The sequence below is a fragment of the Crinia signifera genome, chromosome 3 (assembly GCF_055691185.1).
Source record: "Crinia signifera chromosome 3, ASM5569118v1, whole genome shotgun sequence".
In the NCBI taxonomy this organism is placed as follows: Eukaryota; Metazoa; Chordata; class Amphibia; order Anura; family Myobatrachidae; genus Crinia; species Crinia signifera.
In genome coordinates, this window is record NC_139219.1 from 37,715,910 (window position 1) to 37,735,386 (window position 19,477).

Sequence of the window (19,477 nt, forward strand, 5' to 3'; positions counted from 1 at the left end):
CCATTGCTGGGGGGGGGGGGGGGTATGGGTCAAAAGGTTGACCCATATTAGGTCAACATGCCCTAGGTTGACCACAGAAGGTCGACATGGTTTAGGTCAACACATGAAATATGCCGACATGTCTAAGGTCAACAGGGTTGGAAGGTTGACATAAGTATTAGGTTGACAATGGCAAGGTTGACAGTCAAAAGGTCGACATGAGGTTTTCATGGATTTTTTGGTCCCGAATGCCGCATTGTGAATATGGACAGTGTACCGCGTCACCTCGCATGGCTCGCTGTGCCTGCTATGCTTTGGGCACACTATTCTATACTCCCACCACACCATACTGGATGGTAGGGCATGAAATACCGCCTGTCGGCTCAAAAAAAGTGAGTGAAAAACTCATGTCGACCTTTTGATTGTCGATCTTGCCATTGTGGACCTAGTGCTTGTGTCGACCTTCCAACCCTATCAACCTTAGCCATGTTGACCTATTTCATATGTGGACCTAAGCCAAGTCAACCTTCAGTAACTGTATAATGTGGCATGCTGTGTTGGCATTCAGAATGTCGATATGGATATTACCTTCACATACGTCACGGCCATAATGTCATCGTTGTGCTGATCAGCAGTCAGTATGAGGACTTAGTGATTTCTAGTTAGGGCCCTACCATTAACCTAACCCTAACTGCAGACTAGACCTTATGCAAAACATAACCTTACTGTAGTGTAACCCTAGCCCTAACCCTAATTGTAGTGTAACCCGAGCCCTATCCTAGCCCTAACCCTTATTGTAGTGTAACCCTAGCCCTAATTGTAGTGTAACAACTCTAAATTACCAAAAAAGATAATAAGAGAGCGCAATATAGGTACCAATATTTAATAATTAATTCATATATATTAATACAAATTCAACAATCATAAAATTGTATTAATTATTAAATATTGGTACCTATATTGCGCTCTCTTATTATCTTTTTTGGTAATTTAGAGTTGTTTTGTTCTTTGGGGTACACAGAAGTCCCCAATTGAGAGCTGCAAAAACACTTATTGGAGTGTCAAATATTTAGACCAATTATTCTGTAGTAACAGAACTGTTTGCGCCCGATTTTTTAACCACTTCTTTGCATACTTTGGAGTGTGGGTGGACTGTGTGTCTAAATACATCACACAGGTGCACTAAACACATCCACGGTTTTGCCACTAAGTGATCGAATCCATTTCTAATTGTAGTGTAACCCTAGCCCTATCCTAGCCCTAACCTTAATTGTAGTGTCACCCTAGCCCTATCCTAGCCCTAACCCTAATTGTAGTGTCACCCTAGCCCTATCCTATCCCTAACCCTAATTGTAGTGTAACCCTAGCCCTAATTGTAGTGTAACCCTAGCCCTATCCTAGCCCTAACCCTAATTGTAGTGTAACCCTAGCCCTATCCTAGCCCTAATTGTAGTGTAACCCTAGCCCTAACCTTAATTGTAGTGTCACCCTAGCCCTATCCTAGCTCTAACCCTAATTGTAGTGTCACCCTAGCCCTATCCTTAACCCTAATTGTAGTGTAACCCTAGCCCTATCCTAGCCCTAACCCTAATTGTAGTGTAACCCTAGCCCTAACCCTAATTGTAGTGTAACCCTAGCCCTATCCTATCCCTAACCCTAATTGTAGTGTAACCCTAGCCCTATCCTAGCCCTAACCCTAATTTTAGTGTCACCCTAGCCCTATCCTAGCCCTAACCCTAATTTTAGTGTCACCCTAGCCCTAACCAAGCCTATCCCTTATGCATGACCTAACCCTAACTGTAGTGTGACCCCATCCCTAACCTCCCTAACCACAGCCTAACCCTTATGCATGACCTAACCCTAACTGTAGTGTAACCCTAGCCCTAACCAAGCCTATCCCTTATGCAAAATGTTACCCTAACTGTAGTGTAACCAGAGCCATAATCCTGACTAGCCCTACTCATCAGCCTAACCACATACAAATCCTAACCCTAAGTGTAGCAAAAACCTTAGCCCTAACCACAGACTAACCACTGTGCAAAATCTAACTCTAACTGTGGTGTAACCTTAGCCCTAACATCCCTAACCACAGGCTAACCATAATGCATGACCTAACCCTAGCTGCAGTGTAACCCTAGCCCTAATCCTAACCTAGCCCTACTCATCAGCCTAACCATATACACAACCTAACCCTAACTGTAGTGTAACCCTAGCCCTAATCCTAACCTAGCCCTACTCATCATCCTAACCATATACAAAACCTAACCCTAACTGTAGTGTAATCCTAGCCCTAAACTTACCCTAAACAATTTTATGTCATCATTCTGAATTTCAACATTCAGATAATATCAACATTCCAGCATTGACATAATGATTACATACCAAATATCTGTACACTATACTGCTGTTAACAAGGGAAATCAGAACTGAGGAACGGGACACTATGAAGAAATCCATCCACAGCAGTAAGGTTTTTAATGTGCTAAATTGTCTGTTAGCCTTTATTTTATGCAATCTAATATTAATATGTTGCCAACCAATGCTCACTTAGCAATATGTCTATGCCAATACAAAGACATATTTCCATAGAGCAGCAATAATTAAATTTCTTACTTCCCATGGGCACCAGACATATGTACAGTAGGCGATCTCAAGATGAAGGATATTTCCATCTTTAAATAATACCTATATTAAGGCTCATATTTGCTGGAGAATTGTGGTTTTGTTTTATTATTGTGACTCCCAGAATTACCTTTTGTAGGAGCTTCTGTGATTCGTGGTTCCAGTTTTATGGCTTTGCATCATTTCTCATTGCATTAGCACTAACAATACACTATAGGCTGGATCCAATCAGGTGCACCAGAAAGAGGGTGGTATACTCTGGCTTAACCACCGAGGGCTATTCAATTACAACGCCTTTTTTTGAGCGGTACAAAAACTACTAGCACACATTAACTCACAAGGGTTTATTTAATTGGATAGGAGTTCTAGTGAAGATGGAATGTTGCCCATAGCAACCAATAAGAATCTACAACTATTAAGAAAAAATATAGAATTAGATTGGTTGCTCATAGCAACATCCCATCTCCAAAAGAACTCCCATCTTAGTAAATAAACCCCAAAGAATCCGGGACAAGTTCAGAACTATGGGATAGCATGTTTGCGGAACCCACAGGGCATTTAACTTCTATTTAAGCCTCCTGACAGCCTGTAAAACTGCAGTTGGAAGCTGACTGGCTGGTACAGCACATTAAATAACGTAATGGCTGCAATAGGCATGGAGAGGGTTAAACATCCAAGGCTGTGTGTACCTTGGGAAGCATGTGACTCGGATATCCAATAAGGAAGCAGGGGATGGCAGTGTTAGCTGGGATATCAAAGCAGGAAAAGGAGGAGTCTTCCTCTTTTCCCTGAAAAGTTCCCCGCCCTCCCTCCCTGTGTTGGCTTGTTGGTGGGTGTCGTTTGCGTTGGCTGAATAGGCGGGCAAGAACGGCAGGTTAATTGACTTAGGTCTTCATTAAGTGATGATGCAGTGTATATGATTGTTCTCAGTGCGCTCGCCTCTCATTGACTATAGGCCTTCGCTTGATCACCCGCTCGCTGACAGCGACCCCACCCGTACAGGTGGACAGTCAATGCATTGGGTGGAGCGGATACTGCTGGTTTAGGGAATGTTTGTTTACATCCGGTAGTTGTGGGGTGAAGCTTAGATAATTAGCCGTTCTTTCTTGGCCACCATTAATTAATTATTCATAATAAAATGAATTAGCTTAAAGTGCTTTAAATTAATTCAGCTAACAATTTCTGCCAAACCTAAGTCTCCGAGTCTTTATTTCCGGTATATATATATATATATATATATATATATATATACAGTGGCGTAAGTTTAACCATGACACCCGGAGGCAAGAAATAAGCTGGTGCCCCCCCCCCCCCCACACACACACACAAACACCACCATAGATACATAGCTATAGAGAGGGAAAATGAGATAGGGGGAGCAATGGAGAGAAAGAGAGAATTATAGATAGGGAATAATGGAGATAGAGAGAAACAAGTGTCAGAGATGGGTGACAGGGGTGTCAGGAAGAGATGGTTCAGGCAGAGACAGAAGGGGGTAAGGTAGAGAAAGGGGAGTCAGGCAGAGAGAGAGAGGGGGGGGGGGCTAAGGCAGAGAGAGGGATGAGGAGTCAGGCATATAGAGAGGAGGGTGAGGCAAAGAATGAAGGGGTCAAGCAGAGAGAGAGAGAGAGAGAGAGAGAGAGAGGTGAAAGAGGGGTTCAGGCAGAGAGAGATGGGGGTAAGGTAGAGAGAGGGGTGTCAGGCAAAGAGAGACAGAGAGACAGAGAGGGGGCTAAGGCAGAGACAGAGGGACAGAGGGGTCAGGCACATAGAGAGGGGGTGAGGCAGAGAACGAGGGGGGGGGGGCAGATAGAGAGGGGTGAGAGAGATGAGTCAGTTAGGTAATGCGCATGAATAGCTCCCGGCAAACAGCAGCCCACTGACCTTAGCAACACCGCTGGAGCTGAGGTGCCAGGAGCCGCAGGATCTTCCGTGCCACTTCTACCTTCTAGGCCTCCTGTCCTGCCTGCCGTCCCGTCATGAAGCCCGGGCTGCAGGTTTGAAGTTTTACTGGACAGGCGCTAGCTCTGCAGCGCAGGCAGCTATCTATCACTGCCTGCTTAGGACAGCCTGATAGACAGCCTGCGGCACTGCAGAGCTAGCGTCTGTCGGGGCTGTCGCGGACGGGGGTGGGGACAGGGGGGAAGCCCGGTGATCGAGCTATGTGCCCAGTGACAGGGCGATGTGCCCCTTCAGGGCTTAGCGCCCGGCGGCTGGAGCCTCTGTTGTCTCCCGGAGTTCCGCCACTGTATATATATATATATATATATATATATATATATGTGTAAGATCATTGAATGTGAAATGTTATACATGCTAGAGGTCACACATCAGATCCTAGAATGTTTAATATCTCTGAAGGCCTAAACATATCACCCATAGGCATGAATGGAGATGCATAGTCTAGTCTGCTACCTTGTGATTGCCTCTGTGTTTGTGCATGTGTGAGAGAGAAAGAGATGTAGTTATACTCACTGCCAACAGATGGCAGTGTTTCGGAGACACACAAACGGATACTAGATGAACTAGATGAACTTCTTGTTTCATGTTTATTTTAAACCACTAACTTTAATTAGAAGATAAGGAACAAATACATTAACAAGCATAATGAAATCAATGCTTTCCTCTGTTCAATTTTGTTTATTGTTTTGTATATGCTGAAGGTTAATGTATCATTTTTAAATATATCGTGCAATTGATTGCCATGGGTTTTGAATAATGTACCATATCCATTTAGTAATATATGTAATATTTTATATTTATATGCATTGTAAGATTAATGTTCATCACGGTAAGTGTGCATAATTTACTAAAAGGTGATTGATCCAAATTTGTTAAAGAACAGTTTGGATGATTTATCAGTTAGATTGTCACTTGGTACATCTGGAGGGCAAGGCTCAGCTGCAGTGACAAATACTGAAAGTTGTATCTGCAGTTATGGCTAGATGGGCTAGACTTATAAGCAGCGACTTTGGTACTTGTTTCCTAGCACGGCCACAACGATTTCTATCGTGGTGGTCGTGTCGGAAAAAATCGCATCGGTCGCGTCGGGTGCATTCCAAAACGCACACGACGCGACCGACGCGATGTACCCGATTTCTCCATAGGCTTCAATGTTAAAATAATTTAACATTGAAGCCTATGGAGAAATCGGGTCCATCGTGTCCATAGGGTTCAATGTTAAATTATTTTAACATTGAAACTGAGTCCATTTAACATAGGAAAAAATGGGAAAAGGGCCAATATGGGCCATTTCTCATTGGGTATGGCCCCGGCATGTGTGTTTAAATAATGGCCCCCCCATTGTGGCCGCCACCCCCACGATTGACGCGAACCCTAAGCGTGGCGAGCGCAGCGAGCCCGCGAGGGGCGGCGGTGCGCGTCCTCCGACCTTTTCATTCCCCTACCATCCATGTCGGCGTGGAGTTGAGAATAGATTAGTGTGGCGAGCACAGCGAGCCACCGAGCCCGAAGTGTGGCGAGCGCAGCGAGCCCCGCGAGGGGACGCGGATACCTGTCAAGGCCGCGAGGGACGCCCCTCGCCAGCTTGACAGGTATCCGCGTCCCCTCGCGTCCCCTAATCTATTCTCAACTCCACGCCGACGTGGATAGTAGGGGAATGAAAAAGTCGGAGGACGCGCACCGCCGCCCCTCGCGGGCTCGCTGCGCTCGCCACGCTTCGGGTTTGCGTCAATCGTGGGGGTGGCGGCCACAATGGGGGGCCATTATTTTTTACACACATGACGGGGCCATACCCAAAGAGAAATGGCCCATATTGGGCCTTTTCCCATTTTTTCCTATGTTAAATGGACTCAGTTTCAATGTTAAAATATTTTAACATTGAAGCCTATGGACAAATCGGGTCCATCGCATAGGCTTCAATGTTAAATATTTTAACATTGAAGCCTATGGAGAAATCGGGGGCATCGCGTCGGGCGCGCATAGGCTTCAATGTTAAAATATTTTAACATTGAAGCCTATGGGGAAATCGTGGGCATCGCGTCGGACGCGTCGTGTGCCTTCTTAAGGCACACGACCGACGCAATGTACCCAAGTAGTGTTTTTTTCAAAGGAAATTAAAGTTAAGGCACACGATGCCCGTGATTGTGGCCGTGCTAGGAAACAAGTACCGCAACTTTATTTCGCCACCAATTCTCGAGGTTTGACCCCAAAATTTATAACCAGGTTTTGCATTCAATATTACTGCTGATTTCAATCTCAGGGTCAAAACTGGTGACAACATACAAAACCCTTTGCTCACAAAGTCTACGCCGTATTGCCAGTTCCGAGCATGTCACAAGCCAATCTCTGTTGAGCCGTCCCCAGGAATCATTCAAACTGTGGACTAGCGAAGTTGCGGTAGACATTCATATAAACTGAATTTCGCAAGGGAGCAGAATGTTATGAAGATCTGCATGGTTCAGGGGATAGATGTTCTGCTTTGCTATGGGCCTAATTCAGGCCTGATCGCTCGCCTGCAAATTCACAGGCCGGACAATTATCGTTAAACTGTGCATTGGGTATGGCCCCTAGTATGCATGCGCAAGGCCATTCTGCAATAAAATCCTGCTCATTTTATGAATGCTGGCCTTTTGCAAGTTCATGGACAGAAAGATGGCGTTTGTGCGTGGGAGTTGGTAGTTTTCTGGGAGTGTCAGAGAAAAACAAAAACATGTTAGCAGTAATGAGTGCATAGTGCACCTGCAAACCCCCAGTGTCAGAGAAAACGAAGGTGTGGCCAAGCGGTTTAGGGGAAGGCGTGTGACATCATATCCAGCCCCGATCCGACTGTTTCTATCACAGATAATGAGCAGTTCCTGCACATACTGGAAAAATCCTTTGATCAGCAATTGCAAATAGATTCGCAGGCTTGCACGGGGCGGGATTTCACTCTGTCTGGGTGGGATATACCTGATCGCAGGGCTCCAAAAATTAGCAGCAAATAGGTTTGCATAAGGCTAAATGTCATTTCACAGAATGGAGGGTCTGATTTAGGTTCAAAACTGCAACTGCTTTCTCTACAATGGTCTGGGCCATCCAGCACAAGGTAAGGCGGCCCAGCATGTCCAGTGCCTCCTTGCAATGCAATCGCATTTCTATGGTAGCCCCCTGTCTGTGCAACCTAGATGCTAAGGCATTTTCGGGCTTGCTGTGGCTGTGTATTGTGTGTGTGTAATGTCAGACAACTGCCATGAACTGCCTGCCTGGAACACAGACACCCAATGAGGCATTTCCTCACCCTCAAGGGTGTAACTACCATAGGTGCAAGGGGTGCAGTTGCTATGGGGCCCAGAGCTGAAGGGGGCTCATCTTTACAGTCTAAGTTGTATGTGCTATATACACTTATTACCATCAGTTGCTAAGTAGGGGGCCCTTACAAACTTTTGCTATGGGGCCTATGAATGTCTAGTTACGCCCCTGCTCACCCTCCACCCTCCATCACTTCAGGGATTCAACTTCAGGTTGAGCATTGGTACATGCATGCTGTGGCAGTCATGCATGAGCGCGCTTCCATGGCTGTGCATGCACAGAAGTGTGAAAATCACCAAATAGCGAATTAGACCTGGAATTTCATACCATGAAATTCACATGCCAAATAATGGAAAGCAACCGTTGGGGCTCTCCATGTGCAAGTAGCAGGGACATGACCATAATGATGCAATTCAACAGAAATCAAGCCAACAAATCCCTATGCCGCTCACTTCAGAGTGGGTGGCATGTGGGAGGCTGAACCATTCTTTGAGGAGTACAGTAAAACCCTCTAAAATCAGGACTCTCCGGGACAGTCGGCGATGGCTGGCAAATGTGTAAATGTTGCATTCCCTGAGCTTGGACAATGACAGCGTCAGTATTTTTGGTCTTTGGCATAATAATAATGAAGAAATCTGGGTGGAACAAAAATGACAGGAGGCATTTAATGTTCAATTCCAGAGTAAAAATGTGCAAAATTCTGTGCTTTTTTTTAAATGAAAAACAAATTCCACTGAATCCTTTGAAATTACTTTCTCTTGTAAAATTGACACTATTGTAGTATTTTCCTATTAAAGCTCAGTTTAAGACATCTGTATTTGTCTAGACCGTTCTACATTACACCCACAGAGCCAAGAGTACTGTACTGTTTGTAATTGAAATGAGATAAATTTAGATGGGAGATGCAGTGTAAGACAAAAGAGCACCTGTCTATATCATCCCTATAAGAAAACACGGCAGGTTTGTAACCATATATCACAAAACTTTCTAGATGCCGGGGAGATTACAATTGTTGGCAAAAGACATTCATAACTTCCTCCTTCTAGTCAGACTTTTCTGCTTGCAATTAAACAAGTGGCCTGGGAAATGGGCCAGCTGTCAGACGGGGCCTAAAGATTGTTCCACTTGGACGATTATGTAATAACATTTTAATTGCTTTTTAAAGGTCCCAAATCCTGTGAGTTCCTGGCCCGCATCCTGAGTACTATTCTATAGGAATCTGATATTAAATCCTGTGTGTTCTCGTCACACCAATCCTTCTCCGCTCATTAGCCAACTGCTAATTCCAAATGCCGACATTTTCTGAAGGATTAATACGAACCAGATTGACCATCGTCCGCAGCACCTGGCACCTACTCTTCATGATTGGACAAGCTTTGTTGTAGCTTCCTGCTCCGTACCATTAAAGTTATAAACACAAATACAGTAGTTGAACACTTCAGGCCTGATTCTCAATTTCGAGCACTGCTGATGTGGGAGGTGCAATACTTTTTTAGATGCACGTTCCCTGAAATGTATTAAGAATGTAGTTATTCAGAATCCTGGAGCTGCTGTATTTTATGTGAGTGTTTATGGGAGTGTCATGGGCAGGGGTGGAAACAGTCCTCATGGAGGCGGGGTCTGTTGAGGAGGTGTGGTAGGTTAAAGGAGCTTGTGGGCCAGATGCACTAAGCTTCAAAAGTGATCAAATGGAGAGTGATAAACAACCAGCCAATCAGCTCCTGCCTGACATTTTCAAACACAGTCTGTGACATGGCAGTAAGGAGCTGATTGGCTGGCTGTTTATCACTCTCCATTTTATCACTTTTGTATCTTAGTGCATCTGGCCCTGTGTCTTTTCCTGCTATTGTATCTACAATTTTATGCTAATTCCACTAGAATGCCCTTTCCTGGTGTCATTGGTAGATTAGGAATTTAAAAAGACCCTGGAAAAAATCACAAATGGCCCCCTTAAACTCCAACGTCACCAGCCTGCCACCTTCTGCTACCTAACCCACCCACAATGCAAGTCTGTCATCCTCTCCCAGCCACAGGCAGCCCAGCAGGCATGCCAGCACACTGGGAATTGTCCCCGTTGATATTGGAAGCCCTACTCAGATGGAGAATTTGCACCCAGGCCATAGAGAGCATCTAGCCCTGATACAGCATGTGGGCATAGCCTAAATAGGGGACCTGCCTACTCCCCTTGAAAAAATACATAGAAAAATGTAATTGAGTGCTCCATATGGCGGTGTCGTTCATATGAGGGGGAGGGGTGCACACTGAAGGGGGAGACATCTTACTATACCTTGTTAGATCTGGGAATCTATGTCTCCTCCTTGGCCAGCACCATCTTCCCAGTGATATTCAGGTAGATGGCGGATGTGCACTAAAGATTCTGGGAAGATGACACTGCTACTGCAGAGGAATCCTCTTCCCATGTCCCATATCAAGGTAAGTATACTCAATAGGGGGGGTGGGCCCACCCCCTGCTACAAAGCCCCTCCTCTCTGTGCAACTGTCTGCATCTAATACAGGTCTGGAGGCAAATTTTGATGGTGCAACCATATGACATTCGGATGTCCAGCTGTATTCCAACGATGGGCTTTGTAGCAGCATTAGCAAAAGATGCTCACAAAGAACAAATACAGTATAGTGTGATCAGGATCAGGCCGTTAGACTAATATTCTTTTTTGGTTTAAAACCTAAACCCACTGCGCTTATCTACTGTTATACCTTTTGGTCCCCATCATAGGTTTTGTTATACTGTATTTAGTTGGTGAAATTTCAAAATCCTGGTCTCTCCGTATTTTCAGCAGGTAACTGTGCTCTCTTGGGTCTTGTAAATGGGCATTTGTGGGAGATATAGAGGGTAAGATTTATTAGGATGAGAGATTAAGAAAGTGAGAGATTTGGTGAGAAATCTCCAGTTTTTTTAAAACGGCAATCATTTACACTGCAAAACCAGTTTGTTTTTTAAATGGAAATGATTGCCGCTTTAAAAAAACTGGAGATTTCTTACCAAATCTCTCACTTTCTGAATCTCTCATTCTATTAAATCTCATGCATAACATTTACATCTTCTACTTTGTAATAAGGTTCTGCTTCTGTTTTTCCCCATCTCATTTTCCCACATGAAATAACCAAGGCAGCTACTTGTTTTTGCCCCATTCTGACTCATCGGTTGGGCTTCAGATAGTATCAGGAAACATATCACTTGCTAGGAGGTTAAGGTTGAAAATGACAGAAAACAGAATAAACAAATCTATGTTTCTCTTTTCTTCCAGCCCTTCTATATGCAACAATTTTTGGTAATGTGACAACAATCTTCCAACAAATGTACGCCAACACCAACCGTTACCATGAAATGCTGAACAGCGTGAGAGATTTTCTTAAGCTTTACCAAGTGCCCAAGGGACTGAGCGAACGTGTCATGGATTATATCGTGTCCACCTGGTCTATGTCTCGAGGTATTGATACTGAAAAGGTAAGGTGTAACTCCACCAGTGACTTAAGGCCCAAACACTGGGCGACTTTGAGCAGAAAGCAGCTCAGTTTACTCGTTTGAGCTGCTTTCAGCTCAAAAGCCGCCCAGTGTGTATGGGGCAGCGATGAGAGGTGAGCTCTGATGCGCACTCCCGCATCATCACTGGCCCAGCCGTTCATCTGCTGAAGTGTATGTCTTTGCATTGCGTCCTGCTATGGAAAGTCATCCACCCTATGGAAAATCGCTAAAACGGTCCTCAAAGCACCTCAACAGTGCAGGTTTTAGTGTATCCAAGCTTTGGCACACATGCTTTTATCAAAATAACTTAGGTGCTAATTGAGTCACCTGTACTGAAGCCTGAATATTATTATTATTATTATTATTACATTTTTATTTATAAGGCGCTACAAGTGGTACTCAGCACCATATATAGCACACATTATAACAGTAAAGGGTACACAGAACTAAACATACTGTAACAGCAACTAAACTAAAACAAGTAACGGTACTTCTGTACTTTCACGGCGCCAGCATGGCGCCGCGCGTCAGAGTCCCCTTGCAGGGCTCGCTTCGCTCGCCCACGCTGCGGGCTCGGTGGCTCGCTACGCTCGCCACGCTAATTAAAATCAACTCCATGCCAACATGGATAGTGGAGGTATGAACTATCCATGTTGGCATGGCGTTAACTTAGTTTATTTTACTTAGTTAGTGGCGAGCGTAACCCGGAAGTACGCGCGGCGCCATGCTGGCGCCGTGAAAGTAAAGAAGTACCCAAGTAACAATTAGCAGCACAATTCATAGTACATAGGGATGCCAATTCCGGGGCATTTTTTCAATCCCGGAATTCAGGATTGGAAAATGCCGGATCCCGGGATTCCCAGGATACCGGAATTGGCTTCCCTAATACAAAAACCCGCCCCGGCTGCCTGTATATTTACTTACATGTGTGGTGCAGTGTGGGTTGGCTGGCGAATAGAGCCGGGCACTGGCAAATGCAGCCTGGGTGGGTGGGCGGTCTCATGGAGGCGGGAGGGCAGCAAGCCCAGGAAGAGGCGGCTGTGTGGCCTGCGCAGCGTGACCTCTAACGTCGTCATGTTGTGTAAAGCCGCACTGCTGGGGATGGGAGAAGCCAGGTAGCCTCTGAGCTGCCCAAAATCCCGGGATTGGAAAATCTAATGCCGGGATTGAAATCCTGGCGTTTTAGGGGCCAAATCCGGGGATCCCACCGATCCTGGGATTGGCCACCCTAGTAGTACACAGCGAGTGAGAAGAGATGTCGGTATAGATGGTAGGTGAGTAAGCGAGCTGTAATTGAAATGTAAGAAGAGTGTTGTGAGAACAGGAGGGAAGAGGGCCCTGCACCAAGGAGTTTACAGTCTAGAGGGAGGGGCAGACAGACAGGTGACATGAGGTGCAGGTAAGGAGACCTGAAGACAAGAATTGAGCATAGCAGGGATAGTCAGGACATGAGGCAGCAGGTAGAGAGAGAGGACGGACAAAGTTGTCCTCTCCCTCCTCCTATCCTCCTCTCCCCCCTCAACCTGCACCCTCGACCTCTAATAGCCCTGCTCTGTGGCCCATGCCACAACACACCCTGCTAGGGGGCATAAAGTAGGATATCACTCAAACCTGCAATGTTACTGTGCCTTGAGGACCGAGTTTTGGAATGCCTGCCCTAGAGTATCAAAATTTATTTCACGGCACCCCAAGGCCAAAAGTTTTTTACAAAGATTTTCAGAAAAAAATAATAAATTAAAAAAGTTGTGCCTATGATTACATTATTCCCTTATGATTATCTACACATTTTCGAATTAGAGGCCACAAACACTGGTTTTTCCTATAACATTGCCAATAAATACTTTGGGGAAAATGTACTAAGATGGGAGTTCTATTTCACATGGGATTCTATTTCTTATTTATTTAGCACATTCTAGAAGATAACAGATAGTATCTGAGTGTGTGTGTGTGTGTGTGTGTGTGTGTGTGTGTGTGTGTGTGTGTGTGTGTGTGAGAGAGAGAGAGAGAGCACACACACTCCTGGACACCTTCACCACTGTTTTATTTATTTGGATGACTGCAAAACAGTAACTTTTCAGAGGCCGTAAATACCTCAGATTCCGCCTCCCTGTCCCAGATTGACAGGCAAACCACACTCCTGTCTCATCTTTAAAAGAAAGGCTTGCAATGCAATGATTTGGCCAGAACCAGACGGGCCACCAGCCTGCAGGGAGACACAGCATTTCCAACAGGCAGGTAAAACATTTTATCTTGCAAATGCAAACTTCACCTCCTAATGTATTAACCTTTGCTTGGTTTATCCCATCACCAATAGTAATCACCCCAGTATGTGTGAGAATACCATTATAAGTGGTTCTCCAACCACTTGTAATGCATATTAATTGACCCCAATGTGGTGGCAGTAGTATCTAAGTCTTAACAGGGGGGTATCCTTTTACAGGTTATCCTTTTCCTTAGACCCAGTTTCACCATTAATATAATAAGGAGGAAACATAGAAACATAGTGCAAAACTGCGCAAATTTTAATTCATATATTTGATGACACTATAAAATGCCCATAAAATGTTAAAAAATATTAAGGCTTATCCTAAAATGTGCCACTATTCCTTGAACATTGAAAAGTTCTCAACTCGTTTCATCCTCTTGCCTTCTAAGCCTGGACTACATCAATAATGGGATACATACGCAATTCCAGCGCTCAGGGTGATGACATAAGCATCCCAATAATAATCCCGACAGAGTCTCTGTAATGGATCTAACTCTCCCCTCTTACCCCTAACCCATAGCAGCCTAACCATTACCCCCACCACCACCACCACCACCACCACCACCAAAGTCCCTACCACCACCACCGCAGACCCTAACCCCCACACATTCTACCATCTAAACCTAACCCCCCAACCCACAGCCAAACTCTAACCTTCCCTCTATGCAGCCTAACCCTAATTCCTCCAACTAGTGGCTAAATCTAACCCCCATGCTACAGTCTAAACCTCCCATTTAAGTGCCTAACCCTATCCTTCCCCTCTCCGCAGCGTAACCCTATGTCCCCCCACTAATGCTTAAACCCCCATCACCAACTTGACCCTATCCTGCCTCACATACTCACTGATCAGGATCCCAGATGGTATTCCTGCATCGGTATCCTTATCTTTTTGAAGTTCCGGCACCGGAACCTTTTGAAGGTAGTGATGCTGGCATCGGGATACTGAACTGCATCATGTTGACCACTGGGATGCTTACGGCACCCCATATTTGTATACATATATCTCCACGAGTCCACATTGGCGGCACTAGGCAATCACAACTAATAACACAATGGGTAAATGCAATGTTTAGATGTTTTATTCACATCATGGTCCGGCTTTCTGTATGTGGGTGCTGCCCTATCTGTATGTACTGTATGTATGTAAGGGTGAGATTTAATAGGATGAGAGATTCAGAAAGTGAGAGATTTGGTAATAAATTTTTTAAAGAGGCAATCATTTACACTGCAAAACCAGTTTCATTTTGCAGTGTAAATGATTGCCGCTTTAAAAAAACTGGAGATTTCTTACCAAATCTCTCACTTTCTGAATCTCTCATCCTATTAAATCTCACCCTATGTATATATATATATATATATATATATATATATATCTAAAGGTGTAATAAGAACAGGCGCTCCATAGTGTAGATAAAAGATTGTAAAACAGTTTATTGATGCACAAACACAGATAGGGGTAGGGTCACGTACCAAGACAGGCGGTATAGGGTACTGCAGTCAAAACAGCATAGATCGGTGCCCGGCACCTTGCAATCCTTGGTGCTGCTTACACCATGGACTCCTTCATTTTACTGACGTCGCTAGGCCACGCACCAACGCGTTTCGTCATCGACTTTGTCAGAGGGCTATATATATATATATAATATATTTATATATATATATATATATATATGGCACTCAGCATAAATTATTCAATGAAAATAGAATAATGTAAAACAAAAGAGCAGGGATCTATTAAAAGACTACCCTTTGGAACATTAACCTTTTATGCCCACTCATTAATGGAAGTAGTTATTCATAAACAAGTGGCTTCCTTGAGAATATGGCTTCTTCCATTTGTAGACTTATTTCAGTTACTGTAAGAATGTGAGAAGAAGCGCACACCCCTTGCTCATTTCCTGTATGTATTATTGCTTCCCTTAAATACTACAGTGTACAGCCGGTGGGTGTTGGGCATTTCTCTAGTTCTGCGCCAGCAGCGGACTGTCTCCACTTTACTAGTCATGCACAGCTGAATAAAGCACTTAATGTATCAAATTGCTGCTTGTTTTGTATGAAGCGCACAGAACGTAGATAGGTGTGCACTGGATGTTTTCATGCCAATGACTTGAATAATGAGTTTGCTTCTTGAATGGGAAGTAACGTGCCTGTATCGGTAAATTGCCTTCAGGATACATGTTTATCACTTGCTAAGGCGAGAGGTGTTCCTACCATTTATTCAGATGATCCCCTTCTTCCAGGAATCCAATATTTTATTTATTTATTTATAAGAGTAATACATTAGGCAATCAATAATATTTCCTCTCCAGGGGAGGTAGTTTATTGATTGCTCCTTTGATAACCACATTAGTACCAACCCCTGGGATAACTGCATTACATAGAGTGACTCCGGAAATATGTCACTCTATCTGTGACTCTTAATGGATAAATAATTCATTTGGATTATGGCTTGCTGTAATATTAATTATTCTTAGAAAGGCCTCTGTTATTTATATTCCTCAAGCTATTTGCTGTCAGACGTTTCAATCATTCCACGTAAGTTATTGGTCTCAGCAGAGAATGATGTCTCTCCCGAATATACTGTAAAGTATAAAGTTTTGTTAACAGTTCCAAAGAATGTTTGCGTTTCTGTTACACAAAGCCACAACAGGACAACTGACCTTCAGACTCAATAAACAATAATAATTATGTAGTTTGAGCTACTGTAGGTTAAATGTTTTAGCCTCAGAACAAGGCAAGTTGTGCGGTCACTATGGCCAGCATTCTCCTCTTCTGAACATATGTGAAGCCTGGAAAAGCAATTTAAGACTTTAATCACATACCCCAGCTTGCTAGCTAAAACAGTTGGGGTCTTTTATGAATATGCTTTGGGCCTTGAGTAATATAAAATGGGGCGCGGATACTCTTGGTGCACAAAGGTGTATATAGTGTACAGGCAGCCTGGATGTCCACCCTTTCCTCTAGTCTAGTGGATTATAGAAATGGCCATTCAGTCTATATTTAGCTGACACTGTCCAATGTAGAACTTAGAAGGCCCTTAGTAGAACGTAAGGATGCTTGAGAAACAGGGTAGTAAGGGCCCTATTTGCTACAATCTAGAGGGATACAATAATGTTGAGACAATGGATTTCTGTCTTCCCTTAGCTCGCCTTAGGACACATACGTTACGGTTTGACAGGTGTAGTGGAAGGACTAAGAATTCACATAGGAGTATATTGTAGCTGTAATAACATACACAGGAGTAGTAACAGGTGGTAGTAGGAAAGTCTGACATGAAGAATTGGTTTTCAAAGAGTGCTTGAAAGACTGAATGTTGGGGGCAGATTTGGTTAAGCAGGGTATGGTTCCATGAGTGGTGAGCAGCACGAGAGACATCTTGGATTTGGGAGAGGTGGTTATCATACTGAAGAAGAGGCAGAGGCCAACGACAATTCAAATACTGTCAGTGTCATTATATCTCTTTATCAGGTCACAGAAATATGAAGGGTAGTAGTAGGAATGATGAGAGTGTATATAATTTTGGAAATAATGGGCAGACAATGTAGGTATATTTTTAGAGTGGTGTACAGTGTATGGAGCAGCTAGAGTGGAAGATTTGTTCTGCCAGGGTATTTAGGATGGATTAAGTAGAAAGACAAATGCACAAAGACCAGCAAGAGTTCTGGAAGATAAGATGGGAGATATCTGGAGAGTGAATCATTTCCTGAGTGAGAAAGCGGTGTATTCTGGCAATTTGTTTACGTAATAGATGATGAGACTGAACAAGGTCTGTGGATGAATGATATGTAGGTGAGGTGAGCGGGTTTGGGGAACAGGGTGATTGTAATGATGTCAACCAACATGGAGACAAGAGAAGGGGCATACATTGCATGAATAAATACTGTATAATGCATAGGAAATGTCTTTCCTATCTTTCCAGGTGTTGAAATATTTAGTAATAGCCTTGGTGTGTATTTGAAACCTAATGCATGTCTGGTTCATGATCCAATAATTTCCATAAACAGAATTTACATTTTGTCTGCTGTACACGCCAAGTCTCTGCCAGGGCTGCCATAAAGGGGGGACTCACAAGAGAAAGAAAGGTAGAAAGTCCCCTCCACTGGCACCAGGAATAGGAAGAATACGTCCCTCTAGATAGATTTAGGATCCTCTTCTCCGAATAGATGTATAGATAGTCATATGTGTAAATAAAATACCGTACGCCCCTTTTCCCAGGGTCACGGTCCTCTTCTCCGCCTCAAACTTAGATTTCCTATTTTAAGTGTATGGATTCGAAATCCCTCCTCTCCTCCTGGTCACCCTCTCATTGTGGGGTGGTGGTTCCCAAAAAAACAGAGGTGGTGGCATATAGTGTAATACAGTAATTTATTATGATAAAACCAACATACACACATGCAAAGTGACAACAAATGGATGTAAATGGCCTGTTACCCTTTCTGATGGAGGAACAAGGAATGACCCCAGCCCTCAAATGCGCATGGAAACTGAAGGTGAGTCCGGATATCACCAAACAGCTAGGCAGATAATCAGGTACAGGTCCAGAAAACAGTCCACAGTGTCTTAGTCCTAAAGGTGCCCATACACGTACCAATTACCCAGTACTTTTTGTGCTAAAATAGCATCATTGTGCATTTGTTGTGCATGGGATGTGATGCTATTTTAGCACAAAAAGTACCGGATAATTGGTACGTGTATGGGCACCTAAGGAACCAAAGAGGTCCTGGCTTCTGAAGCTACGCTACGCTGCGCAGCAACCCCCACGAGGGAAAATAGCGGGTGGCCATCGGGCACCCAGCTGTCGGCATTTTGACAGTCAGGATCCCGACTTCAGGTAAATGACTGTAGGGATCCCGACTGTCGGGACCCAGTCCGGCACCCCTTTAAACACCCCCACTATCCACATCAGCCCAAAGTGTGTCGAGCGCAGGGGTACTGCTGACCTGTACATACTGCCACTATCCACGTCCTTGCGGGGCTCACTGTGCTCGCCCCGCTCCAGGCTCGTTTTCCGCATCCCCTCATGGGCGCTCGCCAGGCTTCGGACTCGATGGCACTCTGCAATCGCCACACTTTATAAGATCAGCTCCACATCGATGTGGATAGTGGAGGTATGAACAGGTCGGGAGGACGTGTAATGCGCGGGGCTCACTGCGCTCGCCACGCTTCAGGCTCATGTTAATAGTGAGGGTTCGAAATGGAGACAATTGCCAGAATTTGACATGGAGCACTGGAAAATGCTTCAATGTTTGTGCACAAGACACACGTGCACCACACCCCCTAACCCTGTCCGTTTCACTGAAGCGGAGATGGGCAGGGTTTACGTCCACAGAGTGTCTGGGACGCTCGTGCGTATGAGACGCTCGCGCGTTCAACTGAGTGCCTCTCTACCGGCATCCACCAGGGTTGGAGATCTGGTGATTCCCGGCGCTGTATGTGAAGTGCATCCTCCGATGCTGTTCCGGCATCTGCCAGCGCAACCAACCCTGTGGACGTGGTCACCTTAACTCGTTACTTTATACTACACTTGTGTGTATAAGACACTCGCGCGTTCAACCAACATGGAGCGCTTCTCTGCCAGCGTCCGCCAGGGTTGGAGATCTGGCGGTTCACGGCGCAGTAGGTGAAGTGCGTCCTCCGATGCTTTTCCGGTGTCTGCCAGCGTACCCGACCCTGTGGATGCCAGCAGCTTTATTTGTTACTTTACAGTATGCTGACTATGCTTGTTATGTTGCCTTACTACGACTACGCTGGTGGAGGGAGGGGGAAGGCAACCAACCCAACTCGGTCCTCGGCCATTTAGCCGCGCCGCAGCAGCGGCATGGAACTGTCAGTCAGAGAGTTGTGCGGCAGCCAGTCATTAGGAGGTGCCGGTGCAC

General features: G+C 44.7%; 1 protein-coding gene across 5 annotated transcripts in view; it reads left to right on the forward strand.

Annotated features, from left to right (window-relative positions):
- The window catches only part of KCNH1 (potassium voltage-gated channel subfamily H member 1), a 379,704-nt gene that overhangs the window by 195,647 nt on the left and 164,580 nt on the right, over positions 1-19,477 (forward strand). For all 5 annotated transcript variants that reach the window (XM_083175653.1, XM_083175649.1, XM_083175651.1 and 2 more), the window contains one exon: positions 11,118-11,317. In XM_083175653.1, the coding sequence (XP_083031779.1) occupies positions 11,118-11,317 (200 nt within the window). The remainder of the gene's footprint in view (positions 1-11,117; positions 11,318-19,477) is intronic.